This window comes from Sarcophilus harrisii, chromosome 2 (assembly GCF_902635505.1).
Source record: "Sarcophilus harrisii chromosome 2, mSarHar1.11, whole genome shotgun sequence".
Classification (NCBI taxonomy): domain Eukaryota; kingdom Metazoa; phylum Chordata; class Mammalia; order Dasyuromorphia; family Dasyuridae; genus Sarcophilus; species Sarcophilus harrisii.
The window spans coordinates 446281-465715 of NC_045427.1; the positions used below are offsets into that span (position 1 = coordinate 446281).

The 19435-nt window shown below is 48.8% G+C and overlaps 1 protein-coding gene and 1 long non-coding RNA gene across 2 annotated transcripts; one reads left to right on the top strand and one right to left on the bottom strand.

Annotated features, from left to right (window-relative positions):
- The first annotated feature begins 1030 nt into the window (after nucleotides 1–1030).
- On the top strand, nucleotides 1031–9594 carry LOC116421202. The gene is made up of 3 exons (XR_004231501.1): nucleotides 1031–1220; nucleotides 1305–8245; nucleotides 8460–9594. It is a non-coding gene; the product is annotated as an uncharacterized LOC116421202 (long non-coding RNA).
- Nucleotides 9595–12998: 3404 nt separating this feature from the next.
- On the bottom strand, nucleotides 12999–13934 carry LOC100921394 (olfactory receptor 6B2-like). Its single transcript, XM_031953610.1, has one exon. It carries the CDS (start codon nucleotides 13932–13934, stop codon nucleotides 12999–13001), a length of 936 nt encoding a protein of 311 aa, XP_031809470.1.
- Nucleotides 13935–19435: the final 5501 nt, after the last annotated feature.

The window sequence follows — 19435 nt, forward strand, 5'->3', positions numbered from 1 at the left end:
GAAAGAAGGGGTGGGGGTGGGGAGGGACAGGAACAATCAAAGACAGGGAGAGAAGTGGAGGAGAAAAAAAGAGGAGAGGGGATAGAGAGGTTGAGGAGAGAGGGACAAGAGGGGAGGGAAGGAGAAAGAAAGAAGGAAGAGAGAGGAGGGGGAAGAGGAAGAAAGATAAGAAAGAGAAGGAGAAAGTGGGAAGAGAGATTGAGGGACAGAGAAAGACAGAGTGAGTGAGAGAGAAAGAGAGACAGAGAGAGCGAGAGAGAGAGAGAGAGAGAGAGAGAGAGACAAAGACAGACAGAGAAGGGGGGAGGAGGAGAAGGAGGGAGGGAGAGAGGGAGGAAAGGTAGGAGAGAGAGAGAAGGAGAGAAAGGGAGAGGGGAGAAAGAGAGGGGGAAGGGAGGGAGGGAGAGAGACAAAGACAGAGAGACAGAGACAGACAGAGGGGAGAGGAAGGAAAGGAGAGAGAGAGGGAGGGAAGAAGAGGGAAGGAAGGAAGGAAAGAGAGGAGGGGAAGGAAGAGGGAAGGAGGGAGGAAGGAGGAAGGAGAGAGGGAGAGGGAGAGGGGGAGAACCAGAAGGGGAGAGAGAGACAGAGACAGAGAGACACAGAGAGAGAGACAGACAGAGACAGAGAGACACAGAGAGACAGAGAGGAAGGGGAAGGAGGAAAGAGGAAAGGAAGGAGGGACAGAAAGGGAGGGAGGAGGAAGAAGAGAAAGGGAGGGAGGAAAGAGAGACAGAGAAGGTGAAGCAGGGAGGGAAAAGAGAAGGAGAGAGAGACAGAGACAGAGAGACTGAGAGACAGGGGGAGGAAGAAGGAGAGAGGGAGGGAAAGGGAGGGAAGGAAGGAGGGAAAGTGGGGGAGGGGGGAAGAGGAAAGGAGGGAGAGACAGAGACAGAGACACACAGAGACAGAGACAGACCGAGAGCCAGAGAGAGCGGGGAAGAAGGGAAGGAGGGAGGGAGGAAGAAAGAGAGGAAGGGAGGGAGGAGAGAGAAAGAGAGAGAGGGAGAGGGAAAGAGAGGGGGAGGGAGGGAGGGAGAGGGAGACGGTGCTGCAGAGCTGCGTCAGCGCTGCGGAGGAGGGAGCAGCTGGCATCTCCCGGCCGGGCCGCAGCGGAGGACCAGGGGGTGCCAGCAGCCGAAGGTGAGGGCAGGCCCCGGCTCCCGCCCCCCGGACGCGGATCTCTCTCTGCGGTGCCACGGCTTCTCGGAGCCACCCAGGTAGGAGACGTCTCCGAGCGCGCGCGGTCATGGCGCCCGGGGGTCGGTGCCCAGCTCTCACGGGTGCCGTTTCTGCCCCGACAGCGCAGGCAGCTCGGATGATCCATCCCACTAAGCAGCCCGAGGGCAAAGAAGCGGAGTCGTGGACCTTACTGCAGCCCAGCCCAGCCCCGAGCCCGAGGAAGCAGCAGAGGAAGATGCTGATGTCGCTGCCCACGCTGACGGTCCTAGTGCCCCTCATCTCTCTGGCCGGCCTGATCTACTCGGCCTCGGTGGATGAGAACTTTCCCCACGGCTGCACCAGCACCACCAGCCTGTGTTTTTACAGCCTCCTGCTGCCCATCATCCTGCCGGTCTGCGTGATCCTCTACCTCTGGACCTGGACACAGAATTAAAGCCACCCGATCCCCGCCCCCACCCCCTCCACCCCTCGCCCCCCACCCCCGAGAGCATTTACATACAGCGTAGGGCCTGTTGTCTCCATTTAAACCCGAAAATGCTCTCATTTCATTCCGTTTAACTCTTCATAGACTGGAATGATCTCGTCCTCGTTCTCCTAGGGGAAAGGTCTCCATCCCTCTCTGAGAGTCGGGGGTAAGGGGCGTTCAGACGAGCTCATTTTCATCCCGCCTTCCTGTTCCAGAGCTGGGGGTGGGGGGCGGTAGGAGATGGGGGTGGGGAGTCCCTATTTATTCTTTTCTTTAAAATATTCTCCTTTATCTCGATCTACAGAAGCGCTCGATTATATTAAGTTCTGATTATATCGAACTCGAAGTTGAAATGCATTGGCCAAAAGGTTCTTGGATTATTTGCCTCACTAGTTTAAAGGCCTTTGTAATGGAAGGAAATGATAAAGATAAATCTTTTCAAAGATGCTTTACCAAATAATTCACTCGTTTAAATAGTTTCAGTTAAATTTATTGGAACTAAAATTCATTCAAAAGCTTACAACACAGTGAAAACTGATTTGTATAGAAAAATACAAAAACAGAGGAGCAGAGAGGAATCAGAGATGATCTACTCTGGCACAACACAGACCTGAAATTCAATTAAAACAGAACACTCCTAGAAATAGAAATAGCCTCAAGTCACCTTGCTTTTGATTTCCAAAGAGCAGGAATATCAAATTTGGGATTTTTCACCATACCCTGAAAGGTTTACCAAAAATTAGGATCTCCAGTATGGGCCTTAAGAAAAGTCGAGGTTTTAGGAAAGCATTGCAGAGAATTGACAGAAATTTTAGCTTCATTGAGGTAAGAGAATAGGAAGACTTACAGGGAGGTCAAGCTATGGACTTTCCCCAGAAAAATGCTGATTTCTTCCCCAGGAATATAGCGCTTAGGTTTCTCGTCATTTCTAAGTTTGATGTTGAAGATTATGGGTTTCCTTGTTGATGTCCAAAATTGGCTGGAATTATGTTTTGAACTTTAAAATTGACCTACTTAAAATACAGATTTATATTGGGTTTAATAAGTTAATTAGGGGAAAATGTTATTTCCAGCACAGTAAATCTGGGCTCTGAAGAGCAGCTATTGGGCACCAGAGCTTTGAAGTTGTTTCTGAGAGTAAAAGTGAGAGTGGCTCTGCTCTGAATGCCACTGGTATAAGTGTCAAGAGTATTGGGATAATCATTTGGAGATGCATTCAACTGGATTGTTTTGTGGCTTATTGTTTGATGTTAGTGTTATGTTGATGTGTTTCTTGCATAGTGATTTGGGGAAATCATTGCAGAGAAGCAGTGTTGGCTTGTGGAATAATACCTGGAGTGTGATACATTTGTACACTTAGGAATTTTGCTCCTCTTTTGATCATAATACTGTGATTTTATGAATTTAAGCTATTACTTATTAGTAACTTTTGTCTGGAAGGTAGCATGCTCTTCTGGCTTAAAATAGTCTTACATGTATCCTCTGAGAGAGGTTGCTTATTACCTTGGGAAGACTCATTGTGAGATGTTCTATCGATTAGCCAACCCCTCTGAACCTTCTGTCTTGGTAAGGTCCAAAAAGCTCTTTAACCCTGTGATCATAGAGAAGGCAGGAAGGGTTTTAGAAATTCTGCCCTAAGATTAAGGCTTAGGGAGGAACCAACTCTTTCCCCACCCCCAACACACACACCCAGGTGCCCACCTGCACACAAATGTACTCACACACATTCACATTCTCACAGGCCAATGGGGAGATACTGACTTGCAATATGGTGACTTGTCTAAATACTGATTGTTATGTAAACTATGGAAACTCGCTGGATAAAATTACTTAATTGGTATATATCAGTGCTGTATCTCTGAGTCTACTTTGGATCAACAAATCCCAGTTTCAAAGATTTTCCTGTTGGAGTAGGGGTTGATAATCAGTGCATTAAGCTATTCAAACTAACTGTGATCAGGGGTTTGTGCATATTCATGTTATGAGTAAAATCCCCAAATGTGATTATTTTCTAAATGTCTAATGATCTTTTTGCACCAGAATGTATTAAATTAGAAAGAATCTACTAAAAGTTTTTGGATAAACTTGTATGTGCTTAATAAGCACTAAGGATAAATGTTTTTAATTGTTATTTATTGTAAATTTAATGATATTGCTTGAGAAATAAGGTTCCCTGCCCTGAGCTAGAAGCAATGAAATTTTCTATATAAGAGATGGAATCTCTGAAGATGGTCATTTGATTTGCTCCAAGTACTGAATCTGGGTGTGTGTTTACATGATTGTCAAGCTAGCAATCCACCATTCAAAGGAAATGCCAAGAGCTGCTCAAAAGGAGTATGATCTCTATGTGTAACAGTGGATGCTAATTGCTGGGAAAGTTGAGAAGACAGTTATAAAAATAATGGTAGGACCTTCTTGACTCGGTTTCTCCACTATGCTATTTCTTTTTTGACCAGGACAATTTCCCATGAAATATGGACCCAACTATCAGACCCTTTGAAAAATTTTGGCTCACAATTGGCTGTTGCAAAAAATTTTGACTTATGCCCGAAATCAGACAATGCTTGTCCTCTTACACCCTTTATCAACCTATTGATCTGTGGCTTTAGACTCGACCCTGATGATTACCACCTTATCCCTCCTTCTGCTTTCATAGCAAATGTCTCTGACCATGACGAACTACAAAAGTTTTATAGTGAATCTCCTTGTTCAGATCATCAAACTTCTCTGAGCAGGTGCTTGTCTTTCTGCTGTTGACTATGGCCATTACTTGACTCACCTTCCTGACCTAGATCACCATCTCTGTTTTAATAGTTGTATACATATATATATATATATGCTTATGTTTTTAGAGTCTCTCTTTCTGTCCAAGTGACTCTTCTCTTTCCTATGACCTGAAGCTAACATATGAGTTTACAATATAATCTTCACATGAGGAGAAATGATTAAAGATACATGAAGGCTAGAATTCTTAATGGAGTGAGAAAGGCAACATGATCACGCTATTACCCTCCCCGCCCCCACCGAGGACTGAGATACACGCGGGTGATTGTTAATGTTTCCCAAAGGATATTAAATATACTAAAAGAGCTCATGTTAGCTGCAATTGTACTAGGAACGTCTTTATAATGTCACTATTGCAGTGAACACAATTTTGGCAAAAAGCCAAATAAAGACAGTGGTCCTATAATGATATATTTTATATTTGACTCTGGAAAAGGTGAAGCTAGGCACTGAATCTTCTCCAGAAATTCCATTTGATTAGCACCAGATGGGTTTCACATAGATGGCGAAAACCAAGAATTTCGAATATGTTTAGCAACTCTATAAATTCTCACATTGCATTGGAACTTTCATATGCAAAATTGCTCTATTTGTTGTTAAGAAACTATCCATTGGGGGGGGGGGGTTTCCAAAGGGGACATTCTCTTTGGGTCTGGTCCTCAGGAATCCTTTTTAAAAAATTCTTCCTCCACCTTTTAAAAATTGTTGTTGATCGCATCTAAAAGTCTTGGGAAAAGGAGAAAGAGCAAATTAAAACTCAGATGAGTTGCAGGTATCCTTTTCTGATGTTCTTCCTATAGTCTTGATAATTAGAAAATTGATACCATAAGGTTTACCCTGGCTTTCACCTCATGGATTAATTACAGGAAGGACAATGTGATTTAAGTTTGGTCCAATTTTACCAAATTATATTAAGTCTTACCACTAGCAAGTTAGGCGACTTATTTATGAAACTATCATGAGAGGCATGGCTTGGAACCAGGAAAGTGAATCTGCTCAAAGAAATGCTTCTTAAATCTTCAAATCTAATGCCCCAGAAACAAGGTGGGAAGGTCCTTTCTAGAAAATGGTAACTATCCATATGGCAATTGAAAAGTTCAAGCTGTTAATTCATAGACATATATATCTCAAGACCAGGCTTAACACTTTGTGGACAGAACCTTTTGCCTTAGAATTAGCAAGGGAAAAGTGTTTCCCAGAAGCAGGCTATTTTACGAAGTAGATAGCTAAACCCAGGACTACAGAGCAAGGATTGTATTATCTAAATGGACATGAAGGTGCATTCTGTGTTACTTTTTGTCCTGACTGTCCAGTTGTTTGCTGTTCTTTATCTCTTAGAAATTTCTTATCCTTCTATAAAGGTACACAAGCACCAGATTTAAGAAACTGGAAGTTGAAACTCAGGTCCTTTTTGTTCCAATCCTTCACAAAATTACCGGTAATAATGTCTTAGTCTAAATATGGGAATATCCTGGGTTACATAGAAATGTAAACTATTCTTAAGATTCAGTTTCCCCTATAATTGCAGATACTTTTCACTAAATCTTTACTACTTCTCAAAATCATTGCTTCAGAAACTTTGGGAGGAAAGATTGAGTTTTGAAAATTATTCTGACCTTCCATTCTTGCTTAAAGGTTTTACTTAAGCTGCCTTCTTATTCTTTTCAGTTTTATGGCAGTATAATTAATTGATTCATGTTTCCCCCTTGGGGGAGAATGTTTTGGATTTTATATTTGTTCCTTATACATTCTGACTTCCTCACAGCCATAACCCAATGTGGACTAAGATCCCTCCTTTGCACAAACAACTGCCTTGCTATATCGGAATCACAGTTGTTAAGTAGTTCAGATCTGATGAAACTCCCGAGGAAGGGTCCAAGAGGAGAACTGTAGAGAAGGAGATTAAACCTGAAGACACTTCGAATTGGGGAAAACGTCTTCTAACAAAATTAACTAAGTCCTGAGACCAAGGAAACAGAACTGAGGAGTCTCACTCTCTTTTGCTTCCCTACTGACTACATCTGGTAAACAAGAATGATCCCGTTTTAAAATGGAACCATCTTAGAAATTCCCTGCTTATCCAGGGTATTCTGATGAGACTAACCATTGAGAAATGTGTTTTTCCCACAAGAACAAACTTGACCTTTAACAACTCCAGTGATCCCAGGGCTTGCATATGTCCCCATTTCTCTTCTGTTTCAGAATGGCTGCATACCCTGAACAAGCCTGGAGTTATTCTCTACCTTAAGAAAGAGAAGGTACAACTAGCCCAGTCAGCCCATTCTTTTTGACAGCAAATCTTACAGTTGTGTTGGTGGATCAGATTCTCTTTGGACTCACCAGGAGTCTCCAGGATGGGGTGGAGAGGAGATTCCTGCTCAGGTCTCAGTTTGGTGACCTGCTTATGAGGTTTGCTCTGGCTAATAGGTTCCGTAAAAAGGCAGAATACATCTTTGTCGTGAGAAATTGAATCATTTGTGCTGGTTTTCATAGAATATCACTTTTTCCCCCAAAATGGAAAATGATTTGTTCCATCATTGCACTGAAAAGGATCCCTAAGGATAGGATCTGACCCAGTGATTTTATTGTCATAGGGAGGTCCCAGCTGAGGAAACTCTCTCTCCCCAAGAAGACAAGTGAGGTAATTTCCCATTGTGTTAGAGCCAGCTTTACATTTTGAGTCGAGGCTGTGGTACCACTCCTATAGATCTCTATTGAATTTTCTCTGGTTTACTTTGGGCCAGTGACCCCACGAGGGAGACACAAGGACGTGCCTAAATAGAAAGCAAGAAATAGACAAAGTCATTAAATCTAGACCTTGATGGAAGCCCATGAGCAAATAGCCAAAACCTGGATCCCTGTGACACTCCACCCCCAACTGACCATGAAAGGTCTAGCTTCTGACCTGAGCTATCCAGCCGGCTCTTACCCCATATAATTGTATCATCTTCTAGCTCACAACTCTCCATCTTCTCCCCTTGTATCATATGCCAAAGATGGCTGTCCTCACCCTCTGAATCAGTGGCCAAAGCTGGGAGAGAGATGGAGGGAAGTTTGCTTAACACAATATTTTAGGAAAGGAAGAACGAGAAGGGGGAAAAGATCAGAGTGGAAGATCTAGAACAGGACTTCTTAAATTTTTTCACTTGTAACCCCTTTTCACTTGAGAAATTTTTACATGACCCTAGGTATATAAGTATATAAAATAAATATACAAATCAAACATTTACTGATAATAAATCATAATTTCTCCACTACAGCAGTCAGTTATGAGATCCCCACACGCAGTCAAAACCCACGGTTTTAGAAGTTGGGACCTAGAATGTGAGTATGTGGGCAGAAGTAGGAATGAGAGCCAGGCCCTGTGGGGTCTGGAGGGGTCCAAGAGAAGGGGTCAGAGGTTTCTGAAGCTTGGGAGAAGGAGCCTCGGTTCCCCAGGAACAAGAATCAAGAGATCAGGTCTATCCTTCAAAATATAAATATTGTTTTTAAATCAAAAGATAATTTTGAACAGGCTAATACAGACACCAGAGAAAGGGAAAGTGCTGGCTGGGGAAGGGTCAGCAGAGTCTGGGGTCCTGGGCTCTAGCACCTGACAGGGTGGGGGCTCAGGGTCCGGCATTCTCCAGGTCAAATTGGACTATTGTTTCCAAGAAGATGGCAGCTCCGGGGGCTTTTCCTAACATGTCTACAGTGGACTGCACTTCCTCACCTTCTACCCCAAGAACTGGGCTGGGACAGAGTCTTAGGGGAGGAACGGATGGCAACGGATGATGGTCGGTGCTCCAGAGACCCCAGGCTTGGGAGACACAGGTACTAACCTCTGGACAACACGGACCCACTCCCCAAATCTGCCCCGGGCTCTTAATTCTATTCCCTCCTCTCCAGTAGACCAGAGGGGCACATAATTCCCAGACATCAACAGTCCCTCCTCAGGGGATGGGGGTTGGCGCTCCCCAGACAGGACACAGGTGGGGATTCACTTCTACTTTTTGTCATCATTCGGTTCTCTTCTCTTTCCCTCCAGCTCTCTCATCCATGAGCGTGACCCACATGGAGGACTCCCCCAGGACCAATGCCCCGAGGTGCTGGGCTTCCACTGCCAGAACTCGAGGAGGAGGGGGTGTAGGAAGAGCCAGGTCTCCCAGGAAGGATGGGGCCACTGTGCCCAGGTTGGATAAGACCCTCCAGGTCTGGAGGGAGGCAGAGATATACCTACCCCAAAAGACCGGGGTCCAAGTGGAAATGTTGCTGCGCTCTGCTGAGGGCGGTGGAGAGTGCAGGGAGAGGGGTGCAAGAGCTCTGTTGTGACCAAGGGCATGGTGATGTTCGGAGATCCCCCAGCCCCATCCATAGCCCTCCTCCTCCAGAGGCTCAAGGAGAGCTCAGGGGAAGCCTGACCAATGCTGCTGCTGCTGCTGCTGGTGACCTTGGGCATTGCTGCTATACCCAAAGAGGAAGAACACGGGACTCGATTGGGTGGCAGAGCCTGGGTCAGGGACACATCGGGCCAGGGGAAAGGGAAGAAAACAGGGGCCCCTTTGTGTCTCTGCTCCCTCTCCACAAGCATGTGGAGTCACCATTCTGGGGAGTGGGCTGCCCTCCAAACTACTGGGGACCAGGACCGTGGAGGTAACGGACATCACTCCCAGCAGTGACCCCCTCAGGGTCATGGGGTGGTGGGGAGGGGCAGGGAGCTGTCACTCCCAAGCTTCTACCTGGATGAATGTAGCCCTGAGACTTCCAACAAGGGCTCTTCTCTGCTTCTTGTGGGGACCCTGAGGACTCCCTCCCTATCTGAGGCACTGTGGTCTGGGTCTCTGGCGGCCTCATCCATGGTTGTGTTTGTTCTTTCCTGATAATAAGCATCTATCCCAAGATGGACGTGTCCAGACTTAGATATGAGCTGGGAACTGGGGAGTTCTGGGAATTCCCCTGGTCAGAGCTGAATGATGGCAATCCCCAACCATTTCCTTGGTAGCCTTAGAGCTCAGACAGCTTAGAGACCACGTGAGTGTCTCCTGCTCCACCTCCCCAAGCCCAACAAAGGGCAAGAACCATGACAAGTAAGTCTCTCGCTCCTGTTTTAGGCTGGTTTTTATCAAATGTACCCTTGTGAGTAGTGGCTTAGCATCTTTGATGTGTAGGAAATAAATAGTTGTCCCATATCTCATGTTGTGTGTTGAGTGATTTGTGAGAGGTCCTGAGTGTGAGCCAAAATCTAAGTGTAAGAAGAGGCAGCCTCCCCTTACTGTATGCTTAGGACTAGAGCAGGGGTCCCTCGAGGACCTAGTCCCCCAGTGCCCCTGGAAGTGCAGCAAGGCTTCTTCAGGGCTAGACATCTCCCCTGATGGCAGTAAATCGGGAGGATCACCTCTGAGGAAAATAAAACGTTGTAACTCCCACTAAGCTTCTGGGTCCTCCAAATAGTCCAGGGAGCAAGAGGCTCTATCTACGGGCTACCTAGCTGTCCCTTCTCAAGCCCCTAGACAACCAACAAAAGCACAAAAGTCCAGTCTTACCCACCCAATGGGAAAGGGGGTTGTTATCACAGGCTTTACTTAAGCAGTGTGATTTGGGTGATTTGAGGACCCCTGCACAGAAGGTATTGAGGACCTTACAGTGGGTAAAGGGTAAAAACACAATTATCCCCAAGTTGGAGAAAAGGATTAGCTCCCCTGCATTATGGTGGAACCTGTAGGTCTCACTCCTACTTCTTCCTACAGAAAAGGGCAGGGTCAACGAAAGCCTCCAAACTTCCCAGTCTCCACCTCCCGGGCAGCTGGGGTGGCTCTGTCTCCACTGGATCCTTCCCTTTCTCTCTCCAGACATGACTGTCTAGCCTCCGAAGCTTAACAAGAAGGGAATCACACCAGACAATTACTCCCAATAGAAATGAAAACCAGATTCAGGGTTTCAGGTGGTAAAGTGGCTCATAAAGTGTGTCCAGGTAGTTTCCACCAACCACTTAGCTAATGTGATTGGTGGCTTTCTAATATACAGACATAGCTGAATATGTTTTACAACGATGGGTAAGATCTAGGACCCAGAGATAGTGATTTCCACCTCGGTGGGGAAGAGGAAGAGATCCACGCTGGCCCCTGCAGCAGCTGAGGGGAGAGGGGCAGGAGGGATCCTTGGGAAGGGAGAGGATTCCCTTACTCTCTTGTATATGGAACTAGGTTTCGGCTTGGCTTGGCTTGGTGCGTGCTCCTATCACCTAATATGACAGCAGCCTACCACAGGGGAAAGACCAAATGTGTTCCCCTACAATATGGACAGCCTCTTTTGATTGGCTGCATAGCCAGATGGGGATAGCTTTCCTCTCTTTCCCAGAGTGCCTGGAAAAGGTGAAAATACAAGATCATCCACAACATTGGTATCATGACCTTCCCCTTCCACTTTCCCCTTCTACTTCATGACCCCAAAAAATTGGCTTTAGGGTTTGTTTTATTATTGCATTTGTCCTTTTGGGTTCTAGGTGCAGGGAATGGATCTCCCACTAGACTCAGGAGCTAGATCCCTTGAGTTCCTAAAATTGGAATCCTAGAATTCCATAATTGCTCTGAAAAGCCAAGTCCCAAGAACTTTGCATTTGAGTTTACAATTTGGCAGGGTGAGGGGTGGGAGTGGGAGGGAGGTCTGTGCTATATTGGAACTGAACTAATTTATTACCCTAATCTTCTTGCCCTCCCCTGAGTATGAGATGGTGTAAGATATTGGGGGAACAGGGGATGTTCAAGGAAGAGTATGTGTAATTTTTTTCTTATAAGTTTGAGGTAGATATCTCTTTACAAAAGCTGAACAGTTGGAATGATTAAATGGAACTGGAGGGCAAGGGACCTCATAAAATTGAAAGAATCCTTTATGGAGGTCGAGAGCCAGTGGTAGAGAGACTGTATTTCCAGACCTCTTCAGGGTCCTGGAGAATCCTGGGAAAGGGTGAGATGTAACATAACAGGCATCAGGCACTGGAGTAGTAATTGTTAGCTACACATATTCAATGAGTTTCCTTCCTTCCTCCTTGCAGACGAAAGTTATGTCTGCCTCACACCCAGTGCCTGAAGTGGATGGGGATGGTGGCTTCCAGCTAATGGAAGTTTTTCTTGGTCATTCTCTAGGGGAAGATATTTAGCTCCCTCTTGCAAGGTTAGTTCCAATGCTGATTACAAAAATGCCTTGTAAAATCCCTCATCAAAGCAAAGTCATCAGAAAGAGAGAAAAGATGCAGATTGGAGTAGCCTCTAGAGTACACCAAAGTCAACAAGGCCTTTGAATTAGGAATAAAATTTTAAGAAAACATAAAACTAGAGATAGAATGGAGGTGGGGAGGGGCTGATGATGGTGTAAAGCCCTTTGCAAGTCTTAAAGGGACATAGAAATGTCAGTTATTATTATCATTAGCCTATGGTCCCCAAGAAATGCAGCTAAGTGCTACTATAATGCACAGAGTGCCACATGTGGAGTGAGGAAGACCTAAGCTCAATGTAACTTCAGATACTTATTAGCTACATGACCCTGGGCAAGTCATTTAACTCTACCTCAGTTTTGTCATCTGCAAAATGATCTGGAGAAATGGCAAATCACTTCTAGTATCTTTGCTAAGAAAACTCCATTCATAAAGGGTGAGACGTGACTGAAATAGTCTCCGGGGTCACCCAGCTAGTGTCTGTGTTCACATTTGAACTCAGAGCAATGGCTGCCTCCAGGCAAGAGGTTCTATCTACTGGGCTACCTAGCTGTCTCTTCTCAAGCCTAGACAACCAACAGAAGCACAAATCAAGTGAGCTCTCAAGGAGGGAGAGCAGAGGTGGAGCTGGCTCTTAGCCCTCTCTCAGATTGCCCGGGAATTCAGGACCATGGTGAGGGCTGGGCTCCTCCTGCCTGCATTTCTGTTGAGAGCTCAGTTTTGCTTTCAGAAGTACCTGCGTGCCTGTCAGAGACCTCTGGCAGCCTCCCTCTCTGATGTATCCTCCATACAATCTGAGGGGTTGGGCTTCAGGTGTGAAGACCACTTTTGTGTGGAAGGGGGGCTGCATTCATGTTTTGTGCAATATAAACCTTAGAGCCGCAGCCTCCCCCTTAGAACACTTGGGAAGCATTTACAGATATACCTGGCAAAACCCAAGACAAACCAAGGAGGATAAATGCTTTATTAAAAGGAATCAAGAGTAACAATCGCTATTCAGCCCAGTAAACAGAGGTCAGAAGCTCAGGGGAAATTCTGCAGCTGCAGGTTAAGGGGAAAAGGGGCTTCCTGCAGCCCAAGTGACGGAAAGTTCTCTCAGCTCACCTGTGCATGGTGGCTCGGGTGTGCAACAGACCAATCGCATAGTGACTAGATGGCCTTCCAGGGCCCTTTGAAGTCTGAAGATCTGGAATAACGAAGAGAAAAAGCAAAGGTTTCTCTTCAGGGATGTCCCTGAAGCAAAGACGGAGGACAGCAAGGTTGGAGATGCCGGACCACAATGACCCCGGTCCTTGAGTCGGTCCTCGCCCTCCTGTCTCACTGGGGCAAGGCCTTCGAGAGCACTTGAGCTGCGCCAAAGTGGCCGGGCCAGGGTCCCTAGCACTGGAGGGAGATGCGCAAGCTCCTCCGGAGGCTGCCCTTGAACTCCTGGTTCCTCAGGCAGTAGATGAGGGGGTTCACGATGGGAGTCAGCACCGTATAGACGGCCGAGATCAGCTTGTTGGAACTCCGGGAGTCGATGGCCTGGGGCCGCACGTACATGAAGATCATGGCCGTGTAGAAGATGACCACCACGCTGAGGTGGGAGGCGCAGGTGGAGAAGGCTTTCCAGCGGCCGCCGGCCGAGGGGATGCGCAGCACGGCGGCGCAGATGTGCCCGTAGGAGAGCACGGTGGACACCAGGGGGAAGACCAGGATGACGAAGGCCAGCACGAAGTCCACCAGCTCGGCCGTGGAGAAGTCCGCGCAGGCCAGCTTCAGGATGGGCGAGATGTCGCAGAAGAAGTGGTTCAGGACGCGGGAGCCGCAGAACGTGGCGCGCGAGATGAAGGCGACCTTGATCACGGACACGCCGAAGCCGCTGCCGAAAGAGAAGGCCACCAGGCGCGCGCAGAGGCCCGGCGTCATGACGGCCGGGTAGCGCAGCGGGTGCCCGATGGCCACGTAGCGGTCGTAGGCCATGGAGGCCAGGAGCACGCACTCGCTGCACACCAGAGCGCTGAAGAAGTAGAGCTGCGCCATGCAGCCCGCGAACGAGATGCTCCTGCGCCCGGAGAGGAGCGCGTCCAGCAGCTTGGGGAGGATGTCCGACACGTAGCAGACCTCCAGGAAGGACAGGCTGCCCAGGAAGTAGTACATGGGCTTGTGCAGGCCCGCGCTGGTCCACACCACCAGCACGATGGTGGCGTTCTCGGCCAGGACGAAGACGTAGGCCAGGAGGAAGAGCAGGAAGAGCAGGGGCTGCAGCCGCGGGGCTGTGGGGAAGCCCACGAGGATGAACTCCCGGACGCTGCTCACGTTCTCTCCCCTCATTCTGCACTGGGGCTGCCGGCCGGGGGGGGGGGGGACAGAAGCGGAGACACGCTCAGGGACCACGGGCCTCGTCTCCCGGGACGCGCGGCCCGTTTCCGGAGACTTGCGTGACCGCCCGGGCCGCCCAGCCGGGGACAGGCGGGGTCTCCCTACCTCTCCTGACCTTATCGACAAGTGGGATCATAAAGCGTGGGGAAGGGTGACCCGAGGGCCAGACCGACCCCCTCGGAGAAGTCAGCCCCGAGCTCCCGTGCGGGGCTCCTCTGGGACCTTGGGCAAGGGACCCCACGCTCCCCGCGCCTGGGGCGCTCTGCCTGGCCGCTGCCACCCTCCCAGCTCTCTTACCTGGGCCTGCTTCCCGCCGTCGCCCTAAGGAAAGCTGAGCCGCGAGAGCGCTAGGTCTGCGAGCAGCCAGACTTCAAGTCTGGCCTCACACGCTGACTGGCAGGCGATCCAGATCTGCTGGCGAGGGACCCGGCCGCCCCTCCGGCACCTTTGCCGAGGGATCCCGCGGCCAGCCCGCGCACTCAGGAGGAATCGAGACGCCTGAACAAGCCTAACCTGAAGAAGGCCAGGAACCGTCACTTCGGGAGCGCCGGGAAGTCCGGTGGGCTGGACACTCGGACTGTCACCCGCGCAAAGGAGCCTCCCCTGGCCGCTTGGACAGGGCTTTGTGGGGCAGGGGCCCAGGGCCCAGCTGGAGCTGGAAGTCGTGCTCACCCTTGCTCTTGATCCTCCAGGGCCCCCACTTCCCCCACCCATGGAGGAACATTAGACTCCCTTCCAGTGTGATCAGACCTTCTGCATCTCTGCCAGCCCCCTTCCCTCCACACACACATGTACATGCAGTGACAGAACTCAGGTGTTCATACCCACATGCATACAGAGACACACGTACAGGGGTGCAGGTACACACAGAGACAGGCACAGGTGCAGGTACATACAGAGACACATACACAGGTGCAGGTACATAGAGACACATACACAGGTGCAGGTATACACAGAGACACACACAGATGCAGGTACACACAGAGACAGGCAGAGGTGCAGGTACATTCAGAGACACATACACAGGTGCAGGTACATTCAGAGACACATACACAGGTGCAGGTACATACAGAGACACATACACAGGTGCAGGTACATACAGAGACACATACACAGGTGCAGGTACATTCAGAGACACATACACAGGTGCAGGTATACACAGAGACACACACAGATGCAGGTACACACAGAGACAGGCAGAGGTGCAGGTACATCCAGAGACACATACACAGGTGCAGGTACATTCAGAGACACATACACAGGTGCAGGTACATACAGAGACACATACACAGGTGCAGGTACATTCAGAGACACATACACAGGTGCAGTTACATACAGAGACACATACACAGGTGCAGGTACATCCAGAGACACATACACAGGTGCATGTACACACAAAGACATACACACACAGGTGCAGGTATACACAGAGACACACACAGGTGCAGGTACACACAAGACACACACAGGTGCATGTACACATAGAGACAGATACACAGGTGCAGGTACACACAGAGTCACGTACACATCTATACACGTAGAGATGCACATGCACAGATGCACATTCATGCACACACACACACACACACACACCCCAGTGAACTGTTTTTACCCCAGTTGAAACCATCCCCAGGTGCAGCTTGGCTGGAGCTCCACCTGCTGCAGCAGGGAAAGCCTCTGATTTGGTCTTCCCTAGGATTGAGCCTGAGACCTCCACTAGAGGCCTTCAAGCAGTCTGGATGGCCAGGGCTGGGATTCGGCTCTGAACACCTGCATCTGGTCATGTGCCTGCCTCCTCCATGATGCCAAGTCCTGTGTGGCTCCGGCTGTGCCAGATGGTTAGATCTGGGGCCCAGACCTCGATTCTGCAGCTCTGAGCAGCCAGTGGGAGCCCCAATCCCTGTCTTCAGGGGGCTTCCATCTACTTGAAAGTCTGATCAAGAAGTTAAATGGGAATTCCAAAGGGCTGAATCAAGCTGGGGAGAGGGATTTACAGACATTGCTCGGGGGGGGGGCGGGGAGAGGTTCTGCCCTGTGGGGGGGTCCTGTCAGGCACAGCTTTCCACCTGAAGCCAACATGGAATGCTCCTTCACAAGAAAGAGGACCAAGATTCATGACAGCGTAAGATTTATTGGCTTTTGGAGTGGATCCAGCAGAGGAAGAGCAGGCGTTGACCTCCTCTCTAGGGCTTGCACACAAAATGCAGCTTTGTCTCTCTCCATCTGCAAGTCTATCTTTCTATCTTCCTCCCTGACTGGCTGGCTGGCTGCTATCTGCCTGCCATTCATCCATCCATCCTCCCTCCTATCCATCTCCCATCCCTCCATCTGTCAGTGTAAGCTTCTTTCTATTCATCCAGCCAGCCATTTATCTGCCAATCAATCTACTCCCTCTTTCTATTTATCCAACCAGCCATCTATCCAATCAGTCTATCTACTTCTCTTTCTTTTTATCCAATTATTCATCCATCCAGCTACTTGTCAATCTGTCCCTCTTTCTGTTCATCCAACTGGTCATCTATCCAGTCAACCATCTATCCATCTATCTACTCCTCTTTCTAATTATCCAATTATTCATCCTTCCATCCATCTATCTCAGAATACATAATTTGGAGAAATTGAAAAGCAAAGAACCCTTATCACTGCCACTGCCACCACCCTCTACCATCTTCTGCTCCCCTTTCCTGAACACCCCCCTAATCAGTCAAAAAGTCCTGTTAGGTCTTCCAGGCTCGTGGCTCCTGCAGCCACCCTCACTCCTTCTAGAGCCTAACTAGCTGCATTGAACCATTATGATAATCCTTGACCTGTTCTTTCCCCTCTCTATTTGACCTATGCACTGGTTCTAGTCTTTTATAAAGAAGAAAATACACCTGTTGACAGCTATGTAAAAAGATTTCTCTCTGAGCCTTGGTTTCTTTATCTGAGAATGGAGACAATGGTCTTTGTACAATCCATCCCAGAGGCCCTTGTGGACCATGAGCTTTGCTGGCCAGAGGGCTGTAGTTTGTTTATTCATTCCTTCATCCTCTCTCCTGGGTGCTCACTAGCAGCTCCCAGAACCCATCACCTAGTGTCGGTGGGGCCCCTACTCTCATTCTGTCCCCCTCTTTGCTTTGGTTCATGTCATCTCCTCTTGCTCCCAATCTGTTTTGGTCTCCCCTTCCTCAAAGACCCGGACAATCTCTGTCCCCCTGCCTTGAGCCCATCATAGTCTCTCCCATATCACAACTATTTCTACCTGTGACGTTCAGCCCCAGTACAGCATGAGGTCCCTGAGAGCAATGCTTGCCAAACGTCTCTTTGTACACAGTGGACAGTTAATCCATATCAATTGAGTTGGAATTTTAATTTTTGGAAGAGAGAATGTGCAGCGGTTCAGTGATCCGAGGCAATCCCAATAAACTTTGGGTATAAAACGCCATCTGCATCCAGAGAGAGAACTATGGAGACTGAATGTAAATCAGTCCTGGCTATGTTCACTTTTTCTTTTGGGTTTTTTTTTTTTTTTTATTTCTCTCTCTCATGGTTTTTCCCTTTTGTTCTATTTTTTTCTCTTCCAACATGATTCATAAAGAAATGTGCATTTCTTTAAAAATAATGTACAATATAACCAGGAAAAATGATTTTTAAAAAGGAAAAAGAAAAATCCAAAAGAGAATGTGTAAGGTAATGAAAGAACTTCAAGTGATAGAACAAGAATTAGAAGAAAGGGGTAGTGATGAGGGGAGATGATGGAGGTCTAAGATAGGGGGGAAAGGAGACAGGGAGAATCCAGGTCAGCAGAGAGGATGGAAGAGAAGAAAGGTGGGTGGGAGGAAGCACAGAAGAGGACAAATGGTGAAGGAGTGATAGAGTGACAGAGGGCAGAGAAGAAGGTCAGAGGCTCCTAGACTCAGCTGGGGGAGAACTGAGAGGTGTTGCCGGCTTGCTTCTGAGAAGGGTCACACGGGGTGTCACCCCAGGTCTCAAGCAGGGCTGGGATTCCAGCCCAAGCCTTCTGACTGCAGAGCCCCTCTGGGCACAGGAATGGCTTGGGTGGGGTGCTAGCATGGCTGGACCTGGGATTTCCAAGTCTTTTCCCTCCCTTCCTCTCTCCTGATTAAGCCTTCCTTAGGAGCTTTCAGACTCAGAGCCCTCACCCTCAGCCAAGGCCCTAAGTCCATGAAAATCCCCCAGTCCTGATTTCCTTATGATGGCCATCAACGACCCAGTGCTTCTCCCAGGAATCAATGGCACAGCTTCTTGCAGGTTTGTGGGGACCCCGTGGTGCCAAAAGGCTTGGGCAAACTCTGCCACCTCCCTCCCTGCTGCTCTTCCCGCCATCCCTTGGCAGCCATGGACCACTTTCTTCCTATACTGCCCGAGCAGGAGGGGCCCACTGCTGACTGCCCGGAGCTCAGCACCTGCCATGCTGACCGCTGCTAGGCAAGGTGAGCAAAGTGGAGGGGCTCCGAAACAGCAAGGCTCTGAGGGAAGCAGAGTCACAAGGGGTCTCTGGGAATTAGGACCCCTGGCCTAAAGTCTGAAAGTGGCCGCTGGGTGATACTGGAACAGAAACTCTTTCCCGGGTGGTACGTGGGGAGCCCGCTAACTATCCTAGCTCCATGCATCTGATTTCGGGCAAAAAGGAGGAAGGGGTCCGCAGGCCTGGGCAGCCTTACCTGCTGCACCAGAGCTTGGCTCTCTCTTCCCCCAGCCTGGGGTCACCTTAACTCTGGCCTGCGGGATCCTGCCGCAGTGCTTGGGAGAGACAGAGAGGAGACTGTAGACTGGCCTCTGCCTTCGCTGTGCACAAAGGAGATTTTTTTCTACTGATGCTTGGGGACTCTTGGGTCCCGATTCCCCAAGCCACCCAGATGTGACCACACCACGAAGCCAATTAGAAGAAGGTCCCTGTGGCCCGAGCAGGGCCATTCCAGGAGGGTGGGGGAGTGAGAAGTCAGAGAGAGACCTCCCCTCACTTGGCAGAGGAGGACCCAGTAGGGTCTGTGGGGAGTGTGCCCCCAGTGTGCCCAGTTCTTGCCCACAGTCCTCCCTGTCCTGATGTGCCCAGTCCCTCCATCATTCTTGAAGAAGGTTTGTCTTCAGGCTGGCCACCAATCCAAGCCAGGAGGACAAGGGGAGGGCAAAGGGACAGAGGGAGGGAGTCCCTGAGGAAAGGAGAGCAGAGTCTCCCTTAAGAACTGGGGCCACTGGGTGAAAAACTTGTTTTGCTTCCCCCACCTTCCAGAGTAGCAGAGAATAGCATTCATATTCCTAGATTGGGTGTCTACCCTGGGTGGGGTCAAAATGATGCAGACTTTGCGGTGGCTGGAGCAGAAAGGGGGGCTCTGCCCCTAAACCCCAGGTTGAGACACTTCATGCAATTCATTTAATGATGGAGTTGTGATCTCAGAATTTAGAAGTAGTGAGAGTCTCAGCAGCCACACAGCCCAACTAGGAGCCAAGGG